At 32.8% G+C, this 24,614-nt stretch overlaps 6 protein-coding genes across 17 annotated transcripts; 4 read left to right on the top strand and 2 right to left on the bottom strand.

Moving 5' to 3' along the window:
• Positions 1 to 148: 148 nt before the first annotated feature.
• LOC105668405 (neugrin) lies at positions 149 to 2,122 on the bottom strand. 3 transcript variants are annotated; one of them, XM_067358701.1, is made up of 3 exons: positions 1,981 to 2,122; positions 1,680 to 1,844; positions 149 to 1,398 (listed from the first exon to the last, which is right to left on the bottom strand). In XM_067358701.1, the coding sequence occupies exons 2-3, from the start codon at positions 1,841 to 1,843 to the stop codon at positions 255 to 257; spliced, it is 1,308 nt and encodes a 435-aa protein (XP_067214802.1). In that variant the 5' UTR covers position 1,844; positions 1,981 to 2,122; the 3' UTR covers positions 149 to 254. The 3 variants fall into 3 exon arrangements, with proteins under 3 accessions (XP_067214802.1, XP_067214803.1, XP_012216199.2); XM_067358702.1 differs by having other exon boundaries at positions 1,928 to 2,054; XM_012360776.2 differs by lacking the exon at positions 1,981 to 2,122 and having other exon boundaries at positions 1,680 to 1,974.
• A 53-nt stretch (positions 2,123 to 2,175) lies between these two features.
• LOC105668404 (Factor interacting with poly(A) polymerase 1) lies at positions 2,176 to 7,331 on the top strand. Of its 5 annotated transcripts, none has more exons than XM_012360772.2 (7): positions 2,176 to 2,301; positions 3,194 to 3,353; positions 3,484 to 3,893; positions 4,164 to 4,816; positions 5,142 to 6,059; positions 6,192 to 6,520; positions 6,607 to 7,331. In XM_012360772.2, the coding sequence occupies exons 4-7, from the start codon at positions 4,529 to 4,531 to the stop codon at positions 6,725 to 6,727; spliced, it is 1,656 nt and encodes a 551-aa protein (XP_012216195.1). In that variant the 5' UTR covers positions 2,176 to 2,301; positions 3,194 to 3,353; positions 3,484 to 3,893; positions 4,164 to 4,528; the 3' UTR covers positions 6,728 to 7,331. The 5 variants fall into 5 exon arrangements, with proteins under 5 accessions (XP_012216195.1, XP_012216194.1, XP_012216196.1 ...); XM_012360771.2 differs by lacking the exon at positions 2,176 to 2,301 and adding an exon at positions 2,355 to 2,497; XM_012360773.2 differs by lacking the exon at positions 2,176 to 2,301 and adding an exon at positions 2,377 to 2,520.
• A 249-nt stretch (positions 7,332 to 7,580) lies between these two features.
• On the top strand, positions 7,581 to 8,914 carry Ssb-c31a (single stranded-binding protein c31A). Its single transcript, XM_012360777.2, has 4 exons — positions 7,581 to 7,734; positions 8,099 to 8,186; positions 8,258 to 8,495; positions 8,625 to 8,914. Exons 2-4 carry the CDS (start codon positions 8,136 to 8,138, stop codon positions 8,705 to 8,707), a joined length of 372 nt encoding a protein of 123 aa, XP_012216200.1. The 5' UTR covers positions 7,581 to 7,734; positions 8,099 to 8,135; the 3' UTR covers positions 8,708 to 8,914.
• On the bottom strand, positions 8,699 to 17,975 carry LOC105668403 (putative leucine-rich repeat-containing protein DDB_G0290503). Of its 4 annotated transcripts, XM_012360768.2 has the most exons (11): positions 17,441 to 17,975; positions 16,686 to 16,856; positions 16,409 to 16,542; positions 16,044 to 16,185; positions 15,769 to 15,963; positions 15,480 to 15,691; positions 15,043 to 15,341; positions 13,760 to 14,976; positions 9,956 to 13,426; positions 9,828 to 9,886; positions 8,699 to 9,752 (listed from the first exon to the last, which is right to left on the bottom strand). In XM_012360768.2, the coding sequence occupies exons 1-11, from the start codon at positions 17,481 to 17,483 to the stop codon at positions 9,651 to 9,653; spliced, it is 6,045 nt and encodes a 2,014-aa protein (XP_012216191.2). In that variant the 5' UTR covers positions 17,484 to 17,975; the 3' UTR covers positions 8,699 to 9,650. The 4 variants fall into 4 exon arrangements, with proteins under 4 accessions (XP_012216191.2, XP_012216189.2, XP_012216190.2 ...); XM_012360766.2 differs by having other exon boundaries at positions 9,956 to 14,976; XM_012360767.2 differs by having other exon boundaries at positions 9,956 to 14,976; positions 16,433 to 16,542.
• Positions 17,976 to 18,070: 95 nt separating this feature from the next.
• On the top strand, positions 18,071 to 19,301 carry LOC105668407 (protein PET100 homolog, mitochondrial). Of its 2 annotated transcripts, XM_012360780.2 has the most exons (3): positions 18,071 to 18,223; positions 18,680 to 18,962; positions 19,056 to 19,301. In XM_012360780.2, the coding sequence occupies exon 2, from the start codon at positions 18,691 to 18,693 to the stop codon at positions 18,928 to 18,930; it is 240 nt and encodes a 79-aa protein (XP_012216203.1). In that variant the 5' UTR covers positions 18,071 to 18,223; positions 18,680 to 18,690; the 3' UTR covers positions 18,931 to 18,962; positions 19,056 to 19,301. The 2 variants fall into 2 exon arrangements, with proteins under 2 accessions (XP_012216203.1, XP_012216201.1); XM_012360778.2 differs by lacking the exon at positions 19,056 to 19,301 and having other exon boundaries at positions 18,680 to 19,030.
• A 494-nt stretch (positions 19,302 to 19,795) lies between these two features.
• On the top strand, positions 19,796 to 24,542 carry Rassf (Ras association family member). 2 transcript variants are annotated; one of them, XM_012360907.2, is made up of 10 exons: positions 19,796 to 20,078; positions 20,420 to 20,514; positions 20,618 to 20,748; positions 20,989 to 21,064; positions 21,150 to 21,290; positions 21,368 to 21,541; positions 21,608 to 22,105; positions 22,188 to 22,470; positions 22,563 to 22,782; positions 22,842 to 24,542. In XM_012360907.2, the coding sequence occupies exons 1-10, from the start codon at positions 20,039 to 20,041 to the stop codon at positions 22,900 to 22,902; spliced, it is 1,719 nt and encodes a 572-aa protein (XP_012216330.1). In that variant the 5' UTR covers positions 19,796 to 20,038; the 3' UTR covers positions 22,903 to 24,542. The 2 variants fall into 2 exon arrangements, with proteins under 2 accessions (XP_012216330.1, XP_067214798.1); XM_067358697.1 differs by lacking the exon at positions 19,796 to 20,078 and adding an exon at positions 20,083 to 20,195.
• Positions 24,543 to 24,614: the final 72 nt, after the last annotated feature.

Genomic DNA, 24,614 nt, shown 5'->3' with positions numbered 1-24,614 from the left:
ACATAAATACATGTTCTTTTTAGCCGCTTTATACAAATGTATTTTTTTACATTAGAAAACATATTTTTAAAATTTAAATGCTATAACAAAGTATAGAAAGATAAAAACGGCATAATATATCAAGTTCAATAAATTATTAAAAAATATATTAGAGAAAAGTCATAGTTTTCTTTTATTAATTATATTACTTACATATATTACATATAACGTATGTTATATACATTAATAATTCAATTAAAAAATAAATGAAACAATTAACTTCGTACACCTGGAATACGATACAAAAACTCTCCATCATCATCATAATAACAATCATTGATTCGATACATCATACCAGGTTTGTGAAGATGTTTCGCAATCTTTATTGGTTTAGCGTAATTGCATTCTGTGTCTATTTTTTTATTCCATATTTTAATACTAGTATCTAATAAATTATCATCTGCTGTCACAATATTCAAAAATTTTTCATTTTTAGGAGCTACAGAAATGCTCTTGTTAGATTTCTGTATATTTTGTGATACAGCGCTCTTTTCCACACTAATCTCTGCATCGTCAGACACTGTGGCAACTGTTGTAGTTTTCAACTCTTGATTGGCCTCTACCTGTTTCCTGTATGTATCTAGCAATACAATACCTTCTTCTGGAGATTCCTTGCGTATATCTTCCAGCTTGGCTTTTATAAATTCATCAAATGTAAGTAGCTTGTTATTCTTTTCCTTATTAAATGACATTGTATCACGTTTTTTCAATTCTTCATTCAATGTTAATGTTTGACATTGTTCCTTAGTTAATGTAAGTTTCTCTGAATTTTTAACAGCAACATGATCATCATCAATTGTAGAATTTGCAATCAAATTCTGATTTTGTTTCAAGTGATCAGTTGTACCTATCACTTTATTGGAATATTCCTTTTGCGATAGTAACTTTTCATCATTCTGTTTTTCATTTAGACAAGTCTGTACAATATTAGAAAATAATTGACTCTTTGGTTTCTTAAATTCTGGCTCGGGTAAAACAAATTGTTTTGCCAATGATTCTCTGTCTGTTAAAATAATTTTCCTGTTTTTAAATTTCATTAAATGTTCATTAAATAAAGGGCTTACTGGAAGCTTTCCAGCACGAAACTTCTTCCAATTTTCAACTACCACTTTATCATATTCAATAACTCTCTCTACTGATTTTGGTAACCATTTAGCATTTAAGATTTTTTGTATCGTTCCTGGTAAAGCAGGAAAACTCTCACTGAGTTTGTTTACTGTCCATTCTTCAGGATTAGATCTGTGTAACTTGTGAATTAGTTCTCTTTCTGCAAATGTGATAAAACGTGGTTCATTTTCTGTAAAATACTTCTGAGCAGTAATCTGTTGTTTAAGTTTCTCTTTCTGTCTCTGCATTTCTCTGAAAAGAAACATATTAATAATATCTTCTAATAAATTTATATATTATCATATATAAATAGCTATTTTTACAATCTAATTTACAGAAAATAATATCGAGTTAATATTAAATTAATAGCTACATTTAAGCTATATTTAAGATTAAATGTAGCCAATCTTAAATGAGTTAGATATGAATAAAATTTAGATATAAGCGAAATTATTATATGGACTATTTGCTTCTATAAAATATAATATAGTATAGCGTGCATCCAATGCAATATATAAAATATTAATATATACCTTTCGTGCATTTTATGGCTCATATCAAGTTTCATAAAATCCGACTCGTACTCGCTTGTATCTTCGATATCGAAACTTTCTAAATCAACCGATCCATCCTCTTTCATTACTTCCACTTTGTGACGAATACCGGCAAGAGGATTGTAAGACCTCCTGCTAAACATTCTACAAAATGTCAATATTTTAATTTCCTTCATCATGCAGTTCGATGTTTTCCTCACGTTTCTTTACATTTGTCCTCAACTAACTAACGTGCAAGTTTAGAGAACAACATCGAGATTCGGTATTGTACCGATTGTACCTATTACTCCGCTAAACAGTCAAAAGTTTCAAACTTGACTGTACGTAGAAGAACAGCAACACCTGATATGTGGTTCTCTCTCGGCTAGCGATTCAGTGCCCATTCCATTATAGTTCAGTGATTATATCATATGATGGCGCTTTAACTGTTCTTCACTTATGCCCTATCTACACCGAAGGATGATCCTGCTTGTGGCTCATCCGATCACTTTCGCCTTCAGTGTGATTTTCAATGTGTTTCAATGCGTTTACATAACTCGCTCAGATGAGCCACAAGCAGGATCATCCTTCGGTGTAGATTAGGGCATTAGGGACCCTAAAAGTAAAAGAAATAAAAATTGAAGGACGCGATTAAGCGTTTTTTGGTCCTTGCGAGTTCTCCGATCTTGAGGTCTGTTCTTAACTTTGTTCTTTATAGCTGAACCGGCTGCACTAGTTCAGAGTTTATCTTTTTCCCTTCACATTGAAAGGAGAAAGATAATGTTGTCCTCCAACGTGCAACGGCAACATATAATCTGGTATCTACATATGCATTATTCAAGTAAATAGCTAAAGTTCTATTTATGTGAATTTATATAGTTGCATAGAAATACATAGAACAAAAAATCTGAAAGGTTTAATATAAAAAATATGCTTTTTGTAACATCTATATTTTTTTGAATTTTTATTTCTTTCCTTTCTTTTTAACGTTTAGGGCCACTTTTTCCAACGTCGGTTAACTTTAACCGACTGGTAACTTTTCAGAATAGCCAACTGAAAACTCGAAACTTGTATATGTATATGTATATACAAGTTTCGAGTTTTAAGTTGGCTATTCTGAAAAGTTACCAGTCGGTTAAAGTTAACCGACGTTGGAAAAAGTGGCCCTTAATCACACATTTATTTCGAGAGTGTAGGAAGTGTAATCTAATGCAGTGATAAAGAACAGATCTCAGCATTGCCTGAACGCTTTCAGAACAGCTATATGTGTTATTTGTTATTTTTACTTCTGTTTGGGATTAATTTTAGAACGTAGTGCATTTTTTAAACAATACTTTATATATTTCATTATTCCTAAATTAATTGGAGCAAATTTTAACACATTATCTCATAGTAGAACATCTATATTAATACGTGGCCATAAATACTTTTTCATGATTGTGTAAAAAGGATAAATAAAATAAATGTGTAACAAGTAATTGGAGAGTGATTGGAACAATTGTTTTTATGTTAAGAATGCCTGGTTGTTGTGTCAAAGGGTGCTACAATAGAGCAGAAAAAGGATATAAACTTTACAAATTGCCTCAAGGAAGTAAAAATAATGCTAGGCGAAAACTGTGGATACAAAATATAAATAGAAAAGATCCATTACCACTACATGCATATGTTTGTCAAGTAAGTATTTCAATCTTTTACATTTCAAGAATTTTACATTATATAAGTAGTTATATGCATAAGTTATACTTATATTTATACATTTTAGATTTAATAATGTTATCTAACTTTCAGAACATTTATTTTTTAGGATCATTTTACAGATGATCAATTTGAACTGGGAAGAGCAGATCATAAAAAATTATTGAAGTGGAATGCTGTTCCTACACTGTTTTCTCATTGTAAAGAAAATAAACAAGAAAAATTTCCAAAACAAGAGGAAACAGTTGTAACTGTTCTTGAATCAAACAATAAATCAGAAGAAGAAGAAGGAGAAGAAGAAGAAGAAGAAGAAGAAGAGAGAGAAAACTTAAACTTTGAACTCAAAAAGGAAACAGAAGTAAAAATGGATAACTGTACAAATAACAGTTCGGATGAAGTAGCAACTTTAAAGTGTGAGCTAAATGTTTGTCGACAAGAAATACGTACTTTAAGGACTATTATATCTCAGTTACAAACAATTATAGAAAGATTGGTAGGGGAGAACTGCACAGATGAATCGTAAGTGATACTTTATGGAAAATTTGACAATTTTGAAATAATATATAAAAATTTGAGATTAATTATAGTTAATGATTTAATATAAATTAAAAAACTATTTGAAACTTTGATTATATATATATATATATATATATATATATATATATATATATATATATATATATATATATATATATATATATATATATAGATTCCACGCCATCAAAGACAATCCATTTAATAACTGATAATGATAAGTCTGTAGTTTAATAATAAATTTTTATTTTTTAGACTGCCAGTGGAATGCTGAAGAAATTTACATTTCAAGAGCTAAACAATAGCTAGTCCACGATCCACTATGTACAAAGTTTACTCAATTTTCAAGCACAAGACATTGGACAATCGTCTGTATCTAACAATAAGAACTACAATTTGTGATATGACTGCCAATGGAACATTTACCACATTCCATTCTTGCGATAGGCTTCGTTGTATTCAATATTAACAATAGGAAATTATTTCTGTTGTTTTTAAATCATTGACACAATCTATATTGATTATACAAATTAAATTTTAATAGTTATTATTTTGTCTTCCTTCCACCGACTAGCTTTATCACAATACTTATATTATGGAGAAATTTTGCATTAACAAAAATGTTTCTAGAAAAATTTTTTTATTGGCTATTATGTCAGACAAAACGCAGTATGAATTCTCCTCTATGTTCATGTTCATACAGTATGGTTGTCAAAGAAGCCGAAAAAATGGCGGACGAAAACGAGGATCAGTGGTTATACGGAGATTCAACTGATGGAAAAGAATACACTCCAGTGAATATTCAACCGGAAGTTCAGCAAAATGATTCATTGCTCGTTAACATTCAAGACAAATCCCAAATTGAGGAAGACCAACAAGTGGAAGGAACTAATGGAATGGAGTCTGAGGTGTGTGACTTAACCTGTCTTGTCTCAACCATTCACCATAAAGTAACATTTTGCAAAATATGTTATAACGAAATAGTTCGTTATTTATTTTAATTTGGCAGATTTAATATTTGGAATGTTTTATGTTGCATACAGTCTTTTTTGTATAATAATTTGTATTTTATCTGTATTTATGTTTTAATGGTAATATAACCTATATATAATACTTAAACGATAAACAATATATATATAAACAAAGATAATTAAAAAAACTGTGACATCTCGATGTTTTTAAAATATGTATAACATCACACACGTATCTACATATATACATTTGTGTTTACAGATACAAGGTGATGCTGATTCTCCTGTTGGTGATCATGAGGAATCCAATTCGCTAAATAATGCACAAGAAGAGAATATGGACGCAAATAAAAATGGGGCAAGGGAAGTCTCTAGTCAAGAGGATGGTGAAGCAGCTAGTGATTCTGACTCTGACGATGATGTGCATGTTGTTATCGGCGATATCAAATCAACACCTGCATATGGTAGTTTAAATATCAAGAGAGGAGGACTGCTAACTAATGCATCCGGAGTACCAGATAAATTGAATAAACAACCAGGAAAGTTCAGCATAGATGAATTTGAAACTATTGGAGTTATCAATGGAATACCAGCCCATGAGTACAATTTAGATCAATTGGAAGATAAGCCATGGAGACAACCTGGTGCAGATATCACAGATTACTTTAATTATGGCTTTAATGAGGAGACCTGGAGGGCATATTGCGAACGTCAAAAGCGGATGCGAAGTGAATCCGGAGTGGGATTGGTTTTAAATGCAGGAGGTGGTACTGGCAATCAGAGTAGTATGAGAGTACCACAAGTTGCAATAACTAATGACAACAGCAAATATTCTGGTATTATGGGTCCTAAGAGAGCAGGTCCACCACCAGGAAGAAAGATGGCTGGCACTATAGATGTTATTGGAAGTTCTGGATTGGCCTCCAGAAGAAATTTGGACAAGTCTCCACCAAAAGGAAATGTTATACAAGTCATGACCGCCGATAGGAGAGAGTATTCTAGAAAACCAGGTTTTCCTGATATGAGTGTACCGCCTCCTGGAGCAGGAATGCCGCCACCACCGTTTGATATGCCTCCACCAGGATATGCCAGTGAACCAACACCATTTTATATGCCAGAAACTGATCCATATTATCAGAGTTATGAACCTACACAGGATAACCAGTGGGGCAATGATCCGGTAAGAAAGCGGCGTATTATACATTATTATTAACAATCTAAACAAAAATGTTTAAAAAATACTATTTAATGCAATAATGCAAAATATTTTATGCTAGAAATAGATATCCATTTTTTTTCCTTTTGGTTATAGACGTGGCAGCCGACAAATCTAGCAATTCCGATGACGGAAGGTGAAGATGACAAAGACATGGGACCTAAGACAATACCTACGATGGTTCCACCAACGGCCATTCCTCCTTTGATGCAGCCACGTGATCAGAGAGACAATAGAGATCGTGAGCGGGACAGAGATCGAGAAATGGATTCTATGGGAAGAGATAGGGAAAGGGACAAGGAGAGAGATCGTGATCGTGACAGAGAGAAGGATTCTATGATAAGGGACCGCGATAGGGAATCTATGACTCGAGATGAAGATCGAGAACGTGATAGGTCTAGATCCCAATATCGGCATAAAGATCGGTAATACATTCTTTTTATTTTTTTTTCCAAACTTCTATGTCTATATTACAATATTGTTAACACTTCTCGATTCCGATATTCTTTAGGCATCGACATCGATCAAGATCGCGATCTCGTAGACACAAATCGAGATCGCGTAGTCCAAGTCGACGTAAGAAGAAATCCAGACGCTCAGACAGAGAACGTTCCAAGGAAGAAAGTGAATAAATGTGTGTACATGTAATCTTTTCATGTTAATTTACAGGGCTATAGCGCATCGCACTAGAACAAAATGAGCATTATTCATGAAATTAGATGATGTTTCCGCAAATACTACTGTTGCCGCAGAAAATGTATGCATCAACACAATTATTCACACACGAAGTTATTTATAAGATATGCAAACAAAAAATTAAATTTATGATAGTGTTTACTTACTGCAAAAAAAATCTATTAAATATTGATTGCATTTTGAATTGCTAAAAAGAAATTTGTCTGTCTTTTTGGCACCAATCATACAATATCTTGTAAAAAATAAAAATGGTTTGATAAGCAGTTACTAATAGAAATAATGAAAATTTTTTGAAATAAATTGATCGAAAATAGCAGATAGAGAAGATATATATATATACATTTTATATATATATATATATATATATATATATATATATATATATATATATATATATATATTTAGTCTTTTTTTATTTAAGCTTTATGTTGTAAAGTGCGATATTTTTCATTTTTTGCATGTTAATTTTGCACATACATTTTTTTGTAAATATAATCTTTATAAAAAATATGTAATATCAATAAAGTCACATTTTTGATATTTTTATGGTGTATTTCTGAAAAAAACGCAATTAATAAGACAATAAATAAATTTTACTTTAATTGAAATTAAATAGAAAATTTAATTACTCAAAATAAGTATTTTTACTATATTTATGTAATGTTTTGCTAAAGTACGGGCGTAAAAATTATTAAAACAAATGAGAATTATTAAAATGTTTATATTTATCATAATTGAACAATATTGAACTTACGCTCAAATATATTCGAAATTGTTCAAATTCTGTTCGAGAAACATCTTTCCGCCAATGGGCACTCGACAGCTATCTTATAACCGTCGTTTGGAAATATAGTCTCTGATCAAGTCTGATGTAGTCAGTGGTCAATGTAACGTAGCCTTGCACGGCCGTTGAAGCGTTGAAATTTATTTGAAGACCAAGCTGGTATATTTTTATATAATAGTTATATATGTCTATGATTTTATGATATAACTATAATAAGCACAATAATAAAATATTAAGCATTAAAATTTCTGTTTACATATATTCAAATATTGATTAATTTGTTATGTGAAAATGAAACGTAATTACACACTATAGGTTATATTTTTCTGTACACATAACGGCCATGAGATAGCTGATATTTTAGAAGATATTTTAAAATATTTATGATAAAAGTAACAAATATATTTATGCATAATATTAACCTACTAGCAGTATAAAATATTTAATAAAAAATTGCAAAATTTATGTGTTAAAACGGATTTAATACATGTACAATCAACAGTAATATCAATTTTTTTTAAAGAATTTATTGGTTTCGTTACACATTAAGAATCGCAAAGATGCCAAAATCGAAAGAATACATATCTGATAGTGATGATAGCAGTGAGGAGGTATGATGTTATTTTCTATCTTCATAATTTTTGTAATAGTTTGATCCTTACACATTACTTCTTATTTGCAGGAGTTAAAACCAACTAAAAAGAAGCAGAAAAAGGAAAAGGATGAAAAGGAAGACAAGGGAGACAAGGGAGACAAAGGAGCGTCACATAAAAAAGTGAAATCAGACGATGTAGAAGAAACCATCTGGGATTTAGGCAACAATCGCCAAGTAAACGTGAGGAATTTCAAAGGAAAATATTATGTAGATATTCGAGAAATGTATTACGACAAAGAAGGCGATTTAAAACCTGGGAAAAAAGGTAACACTATTTTTTTTAAATACGAAATTAGTTCTTAAGTTTAATTAAATACAAGACTTTAATTACAAACAATAAATATTTATAAGATATTTTGATATTTAATCTGTATTCTCTTTGTAACTTTTACAGGAATATGTTTAACTATGCAACAGTGGCGAAAGTTCATGGAGGTGGTACCAGATGTGGACAAAGTTGCAAAGTCAAAGTGTTAGAATTTCACTTATATTTTTTTTACAGTTATAATTTTTCATATGTTGAAATTTTGAGTTCCAAACAACTGTACATTTTTTTAAATACTGGATTATAACTAAAATTGTATAAAATGTAAAACTATTATTTAAAAAACATAGCCATATTCACAGTAATAACATTACTGCTGTTTGTAATAGATAAATAAAATATTTCAGTTGATACACTAATTTATAAAAAAAGAAATATAATTTTGAAAATTATAATCACATACCTATAGTGAAGTATTTAAAGTTTTATAAGATTTCTAAATTATATAATTTTTAAACTTTATAATGTGTACTGTAATGTGTAGTTTTCAGTTTTGTATAGAATACGTCACATAAAGTATCACATATTTGTACACATAAAGCTTTGTGTTTAATATCAGAAAATTCTTTCCTTTCTAAATTGTTATATGATAATGAAATAAAATTGTTGATTGTCAATCGAACGGTTTATACGCTATTATTATATGGTATTAATATTGCCTATAATGTATGTGATACGTGTATCACATTCCTCATAAACCACATAAATTCACATTCTTTTAAAAATATTACATTGTCCTTTAGTTAATAAAATCTTTAAATTAAAAAGAAAGAAAAGATATCTATTTTTGAATAAATTGAGGTTACATTAAAAAAAAATCCTCAGAGTTAATTGCTTTGATATTGTGACGTTTGATCATATAAAAATGTTAAATAATATAAACTGCCGATTGCAATACTGGCAATGAATAATTACTTAAATAACCAAGTAATCTTATCTTATAAGTAATTAAATAATTTTATCATTAATGCTATACATCGCGTATAAAAATATAAAAAATGCATGCTACTATTATACGCAGAAGGGCAATATTTATATATATACAAGAGTGTAGTAATTAAAACAAATTGTACATTTGTACATCATAGAGAGCATTTATACAGGTCCATGAACTTTATCCAGAAGGTTATTCAGATCTTCTTTGTTCATGTTATTAAGCAACATTTGTGGATCAATTAAGCACGGCTTTTTTTCAATCTTAAAAAAGAAAAGGAAACAATTATATTGTCTAAATATTAGAATATGAATATTATGTGCGAGTTGTTTTATTACCTGTTTCGTTTCTTTTGTTTCCGACAGTTTCCTCTTCCGACTTTTGGCAGTATCTGAAACTGAAGCGTTAACTTCTTGAATGAAGAATTATCTAATCTCAAATTATAGATTATTTTTTGTGATCTTACCTTTTTCCTGATGCTTATCAACTTTTTGCTTCTTCCTTGCTTCGGATTGCGTATTGGTGTCAGTTCTGTTTGTCGTAGCAGTCTTAGTAATCATCTTCTTTAATTTAGTTTTTGATAACTTATCTGTAGGAGGCTCTACAGGAGATGAGGTAGCCAAAGGTTTCGCAGCTTCTTTTAAAGTAAACGCATCTTTGTCCATTTCGTTGCCTTTATCATTTTTGGTGGGTGATCTCTTGCTTATCGCCCGTTTTTTAGATTTCGGCGCTAGATTAAATATTTCCTCAAAGTCGGAGGCTTTCATTATCCTAATGCACTCAATGGGACTGGAAATATTTGGATCGGAAACATCAGCGTGATTGATTTCGATTTGTAGCTCATGTGCGCTGTACCTTCGTCTTCTCTTTCTTATCGGTGCACTGTCATCGTGCACAAAATGATACTCCGCTTTGTAATGATGAATATTGGCTGCTTGGTGTAATTCATTGTTGACATTGTCCTTGTTTTCATATTCACTCTGTTCCTCATGTTGCTCTTCAATCTGGTTTTCACCATTGTGCAAATTCTCATTTTTGTATGCCGGCACTAATCGCAGACACTGAAGAACAGACGACAATTCTTGCTTGGGATTTTCGGGATTAACGTTTTCCCTCTTACTTGGAATTTCAATGAGATCAAGGTTTTCGGTTTCCGTATTAATCACCTCCTTGCTAGTTTTCTCGCTTACGGCTGAAGATGATCTGTGATCACTTTCCTCGTCGCTAAACAAGTCGCGCTTTACTTGATCCACTTTGTACCGTAATATTTTAAAACATTCAGACTTGTCGGGGTGACTTGCAAAGTGTCTCGGCTTATTCGTTTTATCTTCCGGTTGATCACAAATTTCCTGTTTCGCCTTATCTGCAGTTGATGTTTTTTGTACAATATGTTCAGTGGAAGTCACTTCTTGTTCCGAGCTTTTTGCATTTTTGGTATTATCTTGAAGTTTCTCTCCTTCTTCTTTGGTGCTATTACTTTTGACGCTGCAGCTTTTCTCCGTATTTTCCTTAACGTTCGATTTTTCTTTTAGATATTCTTGATTTTCCGACGAAGAAGTTTTATGCGACTGTAAGGATTCGCTTTCTTTATTCTGATTTTTAGCCAAATTATTTTCCGCACAGATGTTACCTTTATATGATTGTTTTTTCGTATGATCATTGAGTGGTTTATTTCCATAATTTGTTAAGTTAGAAGCTGCATTTTTCAATTCGGCATTCTTCTTCCTGTCTTCTTCGTTATCACAGCATTTATGTACGAAATTCAGCTTTTGCTGCTGATATCTTTTCCGAGTATTTATTGTCGAAATTTTTTGTGGTTTATCTTCACACTTCGCATTCTTATTGACATCTTTATTAGCATTCTTCTTGAGAGAAGACTTTGGAATTGGCAGTGTCTTTCGTGGTTCTCTGCCAATCTTCTTCAGAGCGTTGGAAATGCATTTACGCTTCGTCACTTTAGAAAGATTCGGTTTTGAAGTATCCTTAATCTTTGCGATCATGCGTTGCCGCTTTTCTTCTAATTGCTGCATGACTTTATCGTGTTCGGGTCGATGATGGTCTTTAACGGGCTCTTTTTCAGGCTCGATGACAATCTTCGATGATCCTGGTCGAATATATTGCATGCTTATTATCTTCGGCTTTGCTTTCAACTTGTTGATTTGAATTTTATTGTTATCCTTCGACGGTTTGCTCACTTTTGACAATTTTTCGTCTTCCGTTATAATGGCCGATATCTTTGTCGACAAATTAGTGAAATGTTCCATTCCGCTTTTCGAGCTGCTAGGCGTTTCCGAAATAACGGCCTCGTTTAACAGAGTTTCATCTTTGACGGGAGTTTCCTTCATCGTGGCTTCTATCTGCTCATCAGTTTTTACGATCGCGAATACTTTCTGCGGTGATGATTCTTGTTCTTCGATCAGATCGTTATCGGATTTTTTACATGTATCGATTGGTATATCAGTCGATCGCTCGTTTTTGGATGCGTTAATGCCTTTCTCCGCAAAATCATTGCTGGTGTCCGTGCTCGTTTTACTCTGTGCTTTGTCGCAATTTGATGAACCCGACGTCGACGTATCCGTGTTCGAACTGGATGTAGACGATGACGAAGACGATGACGAAGTGTCAGACGACGAGGAGCTATTACTCTCCGCAGAATCGTTGTGAGGATTGTTGTGGGAATCCGCAACGTAATTGTCGTTTATCTCACTTACGCCTTTAAATTCATTTATCTCTATTAAATCTACATGGCGATCTATGACAATAGACGCATTGAGATCTGAATCTTTCGAACTGGATGCAATTTTGAGCTCCTTTATAGCCTCTTCCCTTGGCAAGTTCTCCTTAATCACTTCGAACTGCGTTATCTCTAATTTAGAGGTCTGATAAGTATTGCCAGATGTAAGGCTATTGTGCGTCGAATGTAATGATATGTGCGATGACGATATAATAGGAGACTCCTGTAAACTGCTATCTCTAGGCTTAGACAATTCAGAGTCCTGAACTTGTTCAGATTTCGGTTTGTAATATGAAGAATTGTATTCACCCTTAATATCCCTAGTTGTCTCTTCCTTCGGAGTTAAAGCTACGCACGGAGTTATCGGAAATTCCGGCGTGGTAATAAAGCTACGTATCTTACTGGAGTCTTCACTAATTTTGATGAACGGCGTGACGATATTGCTACTAGGACTTAGAACTCTCGGTGTCGGCGGAGGACCAGACATATTGTCGAACTTCCTAGGTGTCTCTAAGCTAATCATATCAGGCAGTCGCAAGATCGAGCAGGTGTGCTGTGTACTGTCGACAGACAAAATTCTCGAGATCTCGGAAATCTGCGCGTCTTCCGTTTTCTTTTTCATTTGATCATCAGACTTCCTTAAATTGGTCGTTATCGTTTTTAATTGTGCGTATTTTTTCACAGGTTTCTTCTCAATCACCGTATTGCTGTTAAGTGCGCTTGTACTGTTTATCTCTACCGATGTCTCGTCAATACTGGCTGATTTCAAAACTTTGGCCGGTTTATTCGTGGTAGAATCTGCTGTGTTTATAACAGTCTTCTTCAAATTTTCTTCCTCGTTATTTCCCTCTGTTATCGCAGCAGTGCGATATGTGTTGTCTTGGGAATTCTCTTCTGTTTCGTTCTCTTCGATGTTTTCCGCATCGTGGCTGGACTTCCTATCTATTTTGTTAGTTTTTCTCTTTTTGCTCTTAGTTGACCGTGGACTGTATTTAGCATTCATGTGTACATCATTCTTCTCTTTAATAGAATCTCTCTTCCTCTTCCCAGGTTTCTTAGTCACAACCTCGTCTTTCTTATTCAATTGTATACTTTTGCGTAAATCAGCATCCCAACTTTCCGTTACCGCTTTAGAAGGCTTGTGCTGAACAGTCTTATCTTCGGAGGACGAACAAGATGCACTCCCATGCGGAGATACTTCACCTATAATAACACCAACACCGTTATATTTGTCCCAACCACCCATGAGTTTTGGTGCAGGACTTCTAGTGGCTATGGGAATTCTATAAGGTTGACAAACTTTGATTGGACTCTTTTGTTTCTGAGTGGAAGTACTAGACAGTGGTGATCTAAACAACGAGGTTCTACAAACAGATTTCAAACGTTTTGTTGACGAAGACAAGAATTGAGTGTTGTTACCTTCACCGCTCGCTTTCCTAGCAGAGCTCATCGTGGGAGTGCTAAAGTCAAGCGCTCTCACGTGACTGCTTCGCTTACGCGGTGTGGACAAACTTAATCTATGATTTTTGGACCTACTTTTTAACAGGGACTTCGGCGTGCGTTTAGCAATAATATCGGCGTTAGGCGACTGCTGCTTCTCAGTTGCATCGTTATCCGCTGATCTTTTTCTCGCGTTTTCCATCATGGGTGCTAAATCAATGTCCGAGAGATTGTGACTTTGGTTGGTTTTGTTACAATTGAATTTCAGATATGGAGAAAGACCGCTTTCCGACATGCTGATATTTTCCTCCAGATTGATCATAGGCATGTTAGTGCCGTCCAATGACGTTTTCGCACTGGTCTCATTGCCGTAAAGCGTTATCGATTCATCTCCAGCGATCTTACCTGTTGACATCGATTCTATTATCTGTGGCTGATCTAAAACTTGTTGATTAATAATAGTGACAGGTACTGTCGTATCAAATTTGGGCACAGTTTTTAATTCTTTGCTAATTTTGCTATTTTTCCCTTGCGGTAGCACTTGGTTAACGAAATTGTTTGCTTCTTCCACTACAACAGGCTGTGTTGCGGCTATCGGTTTCTGTGCTACATTTACCGTTTTTAAATACACAGTTTCCACAGTTTCCTTAATTTTATTTGAATCTTTCGGAGCGATCGGAATAAAACGCGAAGAACTCGATTTAATGGTTGACGAACGATTTATCAAAAGATTATTTACTTCTTCTTTCGAGCATAGTATTAATGTTGGCATAGTCATGATTTCTTGTTCCGTTATAGGCTGACTGTTACTGATCGCTTGATCACGTTTAGGTTTCGTAGCTCTTGGTCGCTTCACTGTTGGTTTCCTAACCTTCGACTGTACGGTGTTACTTGTCGATGGCATAATATCGTTTGGTTTTTGAACTGATGCTAAAGATATGTCATCTTTATCTAAGGTAGATACCATCGTTTGGATTTTTTGTCCACTGTTGTCGTTTGTGACTACTGATTCTTTTGGATCATGAAAAGTTCTTTTATCAGTTTCAGGTGCGTTATTAATAATATTGGCATTAATAATGCTTAATATCGCGGCTGCATTTTGATCTTCCAAAGCGCTGTGCTCTTTTTCTTGATCTCTCACTTTGTCAACTTCGTCTTCAATTCGATTACATTGTTGTCTAGAAGAACTGCGAAGCCTGTGTTTCAAAGGCACATCCACTGTGTCGTTTTCTACAGGTGCTCTCACATCGGTTATCATTGGCTCTGGTGAATTAATATTGCTCAAAACTGGTTCTCCTTGTTGTTCTTGCGATCTGAAAACGTTCCAATATTTTAACAATTTGTAACAAGTTATAAAAATATACAATATATATACATACTCATTAACAGATTTTGGACTTAGTTTTCCTTCACCATCTTCCTCCGGACTTGTATCAGTCTCTGTGTGCGGTCCGATGATTTCATCGAGAAACTTTTCAAATACAGGATCGGCTTCTGTTGCTTCTACAATTGACTTAATAGCACTATTTAACTCGGCCATAATGGAAGTATTTCCTTCTACTGAATCATTCAAGTTCTCATCCTTGAGAGATATGTCTGTAGGAATGATTGCTTTGTTGATATTCTCCGCAATACATTCTTGTAAGTCTGTACGATTTAAGATTTCTTTTGTTAATATCTGAAAATACATACGGACACTTAATAATATATCACTTGTTTTTATGAGTAATTTGAAAAATAGATTTTTATAAATTGCAATATATATAAACAGTGTAAACATATAAAGAACATAAATTTATATCATTTAGAAGCTTACACTGAGATTTTCAATAGGCTCGTCGTTCGACTCGGACTCTGATTCGTGTATTTCATAAGGAATAGTTTGAACTTCTGTGCTGGAAAAACTCAACAATTCTTCTGTACTTGTGGCTGTGGTATATCGTTTAGGTGTTATGTTAGCTGTGCTGCTTTCTTCCTTTTTTTTATCGTCAATATCCATTTCGCAATTTCTTATACTTGAGATATCATCTATAAAAAAAACAGAAAGATGAATCAATTTTGTGATTGATTTATATATGCAATTAATTAATTATTATTATAATTACCTGAACTTATCCGAATATTATTTCTGTTGCATACAATATTTTCACTGTTATTTTTATCAAAATCACATTGTTTATGAGATTCATGTGAAACATTTTCATCTCTTTTCTCGACTATACTACATTCTGCCTGTTGTAATGAATGAATATTTCCAGGCAGACTCTCTAATGGAGTTGTATCGATATTGTGGCTACTTGCTGTTATATTAAAATATCATAATTAAAATTTTAAGTTAAACATCACAAGTAAAAATATAGGAAAAAACAAATGAACATACGCGGACTCATTATAATATCCGATTGTTGTATAGCATTTGATTGGGATTTAATAATGCGTTTAATCCGTTCACTGTTACTATGACGTCTTTTACGCACATTACATGTGATGGTAGGTGAACCATTTGATGTTTGTGTGTTACTCTATAAAATGTGAAACATGTTATTTTATATAATTTAACCCATGCTCAATCTATAATGTGTATGCATATATATATATATATATATATATATATATATATATATATATACATTGTACATTGAAAGCTATCCATTAAGTTTAAATAATATCAATTATATTGAATATGAAAAATTCTACCATGTTTGGAATATTGTAAAAAAATTTATCAGGCTAATGATGAATCACCTGTGAGGGTACATTTATATTTACAACAAATCGTTGGCCACGTGGCTCTTCTACAAGAAACTTGAGTTGTTCTATTAGATCTCCACAATGCTTCAATTGTTCACAGTCCGTGATTTTATTCAATCGCTCTTGAACTGCAAGAAATATTATGTATTTAATCAAGATCTATAAAATATATTTGGATATATTTGGATTCTGTGATTAAATCTACTAATCTTTCTTATTTGTTATCATAGAAAAGTTAATTGACTAATTTAACTAATTGATAGCAACTTACTCATAGCGTTAATGGCAGACAATTTTTCAATAACATCTATCAAAGTTAAACCATTGACTCGAGTGCTAAATCTCCTTCCATGAGAAAGTACAGTACGACATTCTTGTAAATGAGGAGATGTTTCCAAAAATAACTTAGCTGCATCAGTACATTTCTGATCTTCTAAATAACCTAAAATCACAAAATATGTAACTATAAAATAAATTTCTAATTTAATCATTCTAATAACTGAATTGATATGATCAAAGTAAAAATAAGGCCAACACAAAAATAAAACACAAAAATATTCTTATACATTAAATGACAAAAGATTTGTTCTCTTTTTTTTATTATACTTTATACTTTAGTTATGTTCTTTAACTTTCTTCATAAACAAAAATTCAAGGAAACGCATTTAGTGAAAGTTTACTAAAAAAAACTCATTAATTTAGACTTAATAAAGTAAATCAATATTACATTTAAAAAAAAGATAGTTAATTATTTATTGTTTATCAATAATACTTTATTATTATTATTATTTGTTAGCTTTCACTAGATACAAGGAGTAAATAGATGATGTAAACAAAAAATTTAATCATAAGGAAAAATATATTCTTTCGGTAAATATAACAATTTATGTTAATCATTCATTATGACATATTATTGACAAAGAAATGGCAAAGTTTTGATCACAAAGCTTTGGAAGAATGAGTGTGGCATTCCCGCGAAAAAGGTTACAATCAGTGTTTCAGCTTCAAAAATAAAAGTGGACTTACCAAGGACTAATCGAGCTATTTCAGACGGCAATAAAGCTTCCATAGCTGCCTCGTAATTCCGACAAAACTTTATCGAATTATTTGCACGTTTCACATTGAGATAAACAACGGACGCTTTGGATGCATCTACTACGTCTCAACAGTCGTAACAAATGGCAAACATTTGTAATGCATTGCTACCAACGTGCTCTGTTTTCGTTTTCTCAAATTCAGTTTTGACAGATTTGACAAAAAATAGGTTCGTTCTTCTTTGTTTCAGCATAATTGTACGTAATGAGACGAATCTATTGTAACGTTATCACAATTATTGCTTATTTATCAATTACATATATGTGCCAAATGTCGTGAAATATTTTTTTATTATGCTTTATCAGAGATTTATATTATGCAGAAGTGTTTTACGAGATTAAATAGAAATATAAAAAAATCAATGATGCTCGAAATTCAAAAAGAATATCTCTAATTTTTGAACTTGCACAATTCGCGGTTGATTCGCGGTTATGTTTTAATTTTGTACCACAACTAAAGATAGGAATTCGCGTAGCTTAAAAAATATTCGTTTATTTGCGGCCTCTTGGCGGACAAAATAAGAAACACTAACAAATATACACGGATGATAACCACAGAAAAAACTATAATATTTGGACCAGTAGTTTTGCTTACTAAATACTTTATATAGTTTATGATAACACAGCTGACATAAACAGGAATCAGAAACTAACCTCGAATATTTCTATAAAGTGTTTCTTGATATTACAAGTTTTTTTTAAACATCTATTTGAGGTATACCCTATACTATAATTTTTGCAAGTTCTGTGTACATATGATAACATATCTGAGCTATGCTGTCATGTTTTCTAATTATTATTGTAACTTAGATTTGGATAACGTCATAGCATGAAAAGTTTTTACTTTTCCATTCAATATTATATCATATAATTTTTTATAATTATGACTTTAATAATACTTAAAAAAAGGTATTTGTGAAAATGCTGCTTATTTGTAAAATTATAGCACATAATATTGATTGGTATAAATATTTCTTAATATTATTTTGCTTGCACAATTAAAACAAGTTTAAATAAAAAATGTTACAATAGAGTTAGATAAATGTGAAGAATTATTAACTAGTTTTGATTGTCTTGTGATAATTAAATTAATAGCAAATTATAACAGCTGCATTTATAAATAATTATTAAAAACAAGTGTCTTTAAGCACAATATTTTATGTTGTTGAAGGTACTCAAAAGATGGGTTGGGGATTAGAAGTAGCTAAGATGTTTCTGTATATATCATTTCCTGTGGGGATATTTCACTATGTTAATCAGCCAGACTACTTTGAAAAATGGGTGGTAAAAACGAAGGAAGAATATTTTCCACCTGTAAGTAGACAAGCAACTCTGGAATTGGAAAACTTTATTCATGAGTTCAATACTAACATTGAAAGGCAACGTTTGGAAGAGATGGAATTGCAGCATAAAAATAAGTAGTGAAGAAAAGATGTGATACTTTTAATCATATTGTAAGAATAATATATATCTTATATAATACAATTAGTAGTAAAAAATAAAAATGATAATGATTTTTTAATTGACTGATATTTTGTTATATTTAGGAAAGACTTTCCAAGGTTTAAAAATAATTTAAAAAATCTTTACTCATCACTTTCAAGCTCTTATTTTCTTGTTTATTTTTTTTTTTTTTTTTTTTTAATTAATATACTTTTAGAATATTTGATGTAACATACTTTTCACTAAAATAATACAAAAAAAATTTTAAATATGTAAAAATATTTTAAATATATGTAAACAGGATGTATTTATATAATATTTTATAAAAAATATATAATTAGTTGATATTATTTTTGTTTTTGAGTTATGTTCTTATTTTTTATAATATCAGAGAGAAACCTGATACCTTATCTACACCATCCCGGAAAATGGATGTGGCCATGTAGTTCCAGGCAGGCTGTAAAATGGATGTACGCGCCGCTAGTGTACGGCCTAGTAAAAGCGTCGTGCAAAAAACGGCAGCGTGGCCCCTCTCAGGTTTCTCTCTGATAATGCTCTATCTACATCGAAGGATGATCCTGCTTGTGGCTTATCCGAGCGAGTAATGTAGACGAATTGAAAATCACACTGAAGGCGAAAGTGGTCGGATGAGCCACAAGCAGGATCATCCTTCGGTGTAGATAGGACATAATATAATATTTTACAATTAATAGAATTAATCTAGGTCCAGCGTAAAATTAACAGTTATGGAGTAATAATATTTTACATTTTGGAGTATAATATTTTACATTTTGTAATAAGTATATTTTACCGTTTAATGATAATTTATAGAGTTTGTTACAAAGGTTTAAAAAGTAAGACTAAATCTAGGTGGCGTTTAACGATTACAGGTTACTAAAGCAGCGGAGTATGATACCTCCCATTCTTCCCTTCGACAAAGGTTTCCTTACTAGTAACATCTCCAATTAACCCGCATGTCATTTTCAATGATCGAAGTGCGCTGCTAATATAAACAAAATGGTTTAAAAGCATTTAAGGTTTCGAAAACACGCCCGTTGTTTTATTGCTGCACCGAGCGTTCGTCGTCATGTGGAAGTGCCACAAATGCGGAAAACCCGTTTACTTCGGTGAGCTTTAGCAATTCGTAGTCTTCGAAGCAAAGTGTTCATTTTGACAAGTATCACGTCGTTGGCAAGTTGGAGCTAAGCAATTAATTTACTTTGCTACGGGATATTGTATGCATTGTAAAGTATCGTTTAATTATGTCTTATATTGGATTTAAATTTATTAAAAGATTCAAATTTTTTATTGTGTATTACTTTATTCACAGTACCATTCAGAATTGTTGCGTATTATGCATCATTGTACAATAACAGATAGAATTATGTTGTTAATTTTATCATTTTGAAAAAAGTATAGACACAAATGTGAATAATTAATATATTTGAACAAACGTATTCATTTTTAGCTGAGCGTAAACAGTCTCTGGGTTATGATTGGCATCCGGAATGTCTACGATGTGAAGAATGTGGCAAACGATTAAATCCTGGGCAACATGCAGAGGTAATGCAAGCAAACTAATTTTTATTCTTTTATTTTATAGATGAATGTTACAGATCACATAATAGATTGCAATCATAAAATGTATGTTCTTTATTATAATCAGCACAAAGGTGTGCCTTATTGCCATGTTCCCTGTTATGGAGCACTGTTTGGACCCCAACTATTCGGTCATGGTACGAGAGTGGAGTCACATACAAGTTTTGGAAAAAAGGAAAGTCGACCATCATTACCAAGGTAAGCATCATTACCAAGTATGTACAGAAGTGTCCTGCAAATAATTTAATAGACCATGAGTTTTTTATCTTTTGTATTGAAACTATTTAATTGTATAGTAACTTATTTATTTTGATAGAAATCTGATAGAAATCTCAAAATCTATAATTTATAAAAAATTAATTTTATTGTATATAAAGATAAACTTTATTATTCAGATAATTATTTAAATAATTTTCTAAAAAGAAATATTTTTCCCAGGTCTCACTTAGAATCGAAGCTGAAAGTTTTTAACCAATATTACGAAGGCAAAAGTGGAGGGATTCGAAGTCGTGAGGTGAAAAGATTTCTTAAAACATTTACATTTTTATTATTGTAAAGCACAATCTAAATCTTTTTTATAAATAAATAATTTGAAACAGGTCAATGGAAGATTGATATTAGAAGGTGCACTAAGAATTTATTGGGGAGTTCGTGGTGTGATTCATTTAAAGGAAGATGACGATCAACGCACAGTAGTTACTGCACGAAATAGAAATTCATGTAGACACAGCGTTTCTGAGGTTTGTCATTTATATATATTTCACATCTTGACACATATAATAATAGCGTGTGCATTTATTGCCTTTGATTGCAATAGGATATTGAGGACGAGGATAAAGAGGATGAACTGTCTCAAAGCACAACAGATAGCAGTGCAGAGAATAACGTAAAATCGGTTCCAACGTCTCCAGATCACTTAAAGAGTCTCACTTTACCTATGAAGCTGGATGTCAAAAACATGGAATGGGATGAGCTAGACGAACTCTTACAGGTTTTACTTTTGACATATTTAATGCCGGTTTGTAAAACAGGTGTAAATTCAGGAATATAATTGTAGGTCGAACGAAAAGTCGAGGATGGCAATAAATTGTACCAGACGATGCCCGAGAATCTTCCGTCGATAAGTTCGCAATCCAGCGTGGATACGCCACCGCTCTCGTCGCAATCAAGTCTCGATCGATCAGACTCCCGCGAGAACTCGGAAACGAGCAGTCCTAATCACCAGACTACTAGCCGAGATAACGATAGCAGCGTGAACAGCACACCGACGCACAGCTTAGGTAGTTCTTCCAGTACAGACACGCCCGTCTGTAATTCTTCTAATCGAAATGGTACGCTTCGAAGAGTAGAGTACTTTGACAGCTTGGACAAGAACGCCTCGAGTAATAGATCGATCAGCACCGACGACAGTTGGATCGAGAAGGGTCTGAATCGTTCGTTGTCCGGTCCAGACTGTCTACAGAGACACAGAACTGACAGCGATACGGATTCGGTGAATTCTTTGCAGTTTAGAGAAGATGATAATATGACTATGTCTACAGACAGCGGATTAGAGGTAAGTACATCGCCAGAATATTTATTCAATCAAAGATTTCTTTTTTTTTTTAAGGTTGTATTTCAATCTATTTTGATTACAGTTGGATGGCGTCGTTTTGCGTCGTAAGCAAGGCTCCACCGCGATCAGACGACGTCCAGGCGGCAGGCGTCAATCGCGAAACCGATTGCGACGTCGTTGCTCGATCAACGGTCATTTTTACAATCGGGAGACCAGTTTCTTCACACCGCCTCATGGTTCACAGATGTCCGTCTGGGTGACGAGTCTAGTAAACACCCAGGAAGTCATCAATCTTATGCTAGACAAATACAAAGTCGATGCTAAATCCGATAACTTTGCATTGTTTGTTGTACGCGACAATGGTGGTAAGAGAATTGTGATTCTATGCATAAATTTGAAATTATCTTACACGTAATTATATTTTCCCCTAGGATACCATGCCCTGTATTATTTCCAGAACAAAGAAGATTGAGGGAAGACGAGTATCCCTTGGAAGTAAGAGTAGTCTTGGGTCCACATGAAAACGTTGCGCGATTGTTTCTGGTTGACAAGTTGTCCACGCCCGAAATCAGCTCCGACGTTGCGCAGTTTCTCAATCTGTCCCTAGCGGAATGCCACGGCATATTGCAACGCTATCACTACGAAGAGGAACGTCAAATTCTCCTTTTGAAAGAAAAGTGAGTGCATAAACAAGCAATGCATAAATGAAAATTGTAATATGAATTTGTTGTTTCAGATACAAAGAGATGCGAAGAAGAATAAAGCAGAGAATGGAGGAGCTAAAAGTCCGATTATAGGTAGAATGATAAATGGACGTACCCATTGATATCCACACGGTGGATTATTTTTATACGCTTAAGATACTTTTTGGTGCAAAATATTTGCGCGACTCGAATCTACAATACCACGACGTATGGATATGTACTACAGTAACATGACACAATTTATGACAAGGCATTTCTGAGATCTATAATATCATACGATATACATTTGCATTTTAAGCTTTATTTGTAGCTTAACACTTCGTTGTTACTTTTTTTTTTTAAGTCTGTTGCATTTATCTATATGTCTTATATGTACGTATATAATTTATATGTACGATAGCAATAGTAACTAGTACGAATTGGACAAAGGGATCGAATCTCTAGTGATTCTATATGAAAGTTTTGCTTATCAAGTCGATGATAATATTATGTGATAGACGTAACATGAAACATGTTATTTTTTAGTTTCGATACAGTTTTTTGAGCGTTTAAAATTAACGAAAAAAATGCAGAAATATTTTTTTTTATAGTATAGGCGATTGAAAATTCGAACAATGTTCATATAAAGTAGTTATTGCTTATAAAATTATAATGATAAAGAATTATTCAATGTTTCTCTGCGCGAAACGATATTTATAATTACGTAAAACTCGTACTTTCACGATGAATAGAATATTGTGTTTTATCGTAATTTTTCAGCATTCCGCTATCTCGATGAAGTGATAAAACGCGATGAAAACATATTTTTCTATCGGTTTTTAAAGGAGATCCGTTTATCGAATGAAATGTCATTTTTATCGAAAAAAAAAAATCGATGATAATAACTGTTAAGAATTCAAAGTCTTCTATCCTTTGCATGTCTACGTGGCTCGGATATAACTAATATACATGTTATATTATACATTTTCCATGCATTATTGTTGTCAGATACTCTGATATCGCAATACGAGACTATTGTTATGTGAAACAAATTGCAGGGCGCAAAACAAAATGTCGCATGTAGCAATTAATCGTCGGAACATTGTAACGCGCCGCGGATTCATAGAATCGCCGTTTCAAGCTAGTCATGTTTCACGTTTAGTCACTGATATCCGATTGTATCCATCCCATTTTCAACTGGAGGCCAAAAGTAACATACGCTGAGCCACGTGTACGTACATTATATGAAATGTATATGCTCTCGATCTGCCAGTTTAGAACAATAAATAATAAAAACGCCACGGCGCGTAATGAAGATATATAATAATAACAACATTTATGGTGCATTTACAAAGATGTGCTACAAGATATAATAATCTCTAGATTGTAGGCAGCTTTTGCTAGAGTAAACAAATCGCTAGTAAGAAAAATGTAATCTTTATGTAATGTATCATTTAATAGAATAGATCACATTATTGCGACGCTAGAATAAGTTCGTCAGTTCGCGCCAATTAATCGTTTTCTACTGCTGATAGATGGATAGATATATGTAGGCGTACATATTTTTCCGTACGCCGATAATAGCTAGCTGAAAATACTCTATAACCATGACATAGTCTGGAACTCTGGAAAAATAACAAATTACTAAAAATAAATATCTGAGTATTAAATATTGTAAAAAAAAGTCGATTGAATTGAAATGAATCATGTAATATCGTTGACAGAATAATAAAGAGATATGGTTTCTTCTTCTAGACACGTTTCTTCGTTCCATTTCCTCGCCTGGAAACAAAAAGATTAGCGAAAAGATTCACGCGATAGATCTC

The sequence above is a fragment of the Linepithema humile genome, chromosome 7 (genome assembly GCF_040581485.1).
Source record: "Linepithema humile isolate Giens D197 chromosome 7, Lhum_UNIL_v1.0, whole genome shotgun sequence".
Classification (NCBI taxonomy): domain Eukaryota; kingdom Metazoa; phylum Arthropoda; class Insecta; order Hymenoptera; family Formicidae; genus Linepithema; species Linepithema humile.
Note: the sequence above shows the minus strand (reverse complement) of the source record. Positions and strands in the feature narration are given on the sequence as shown.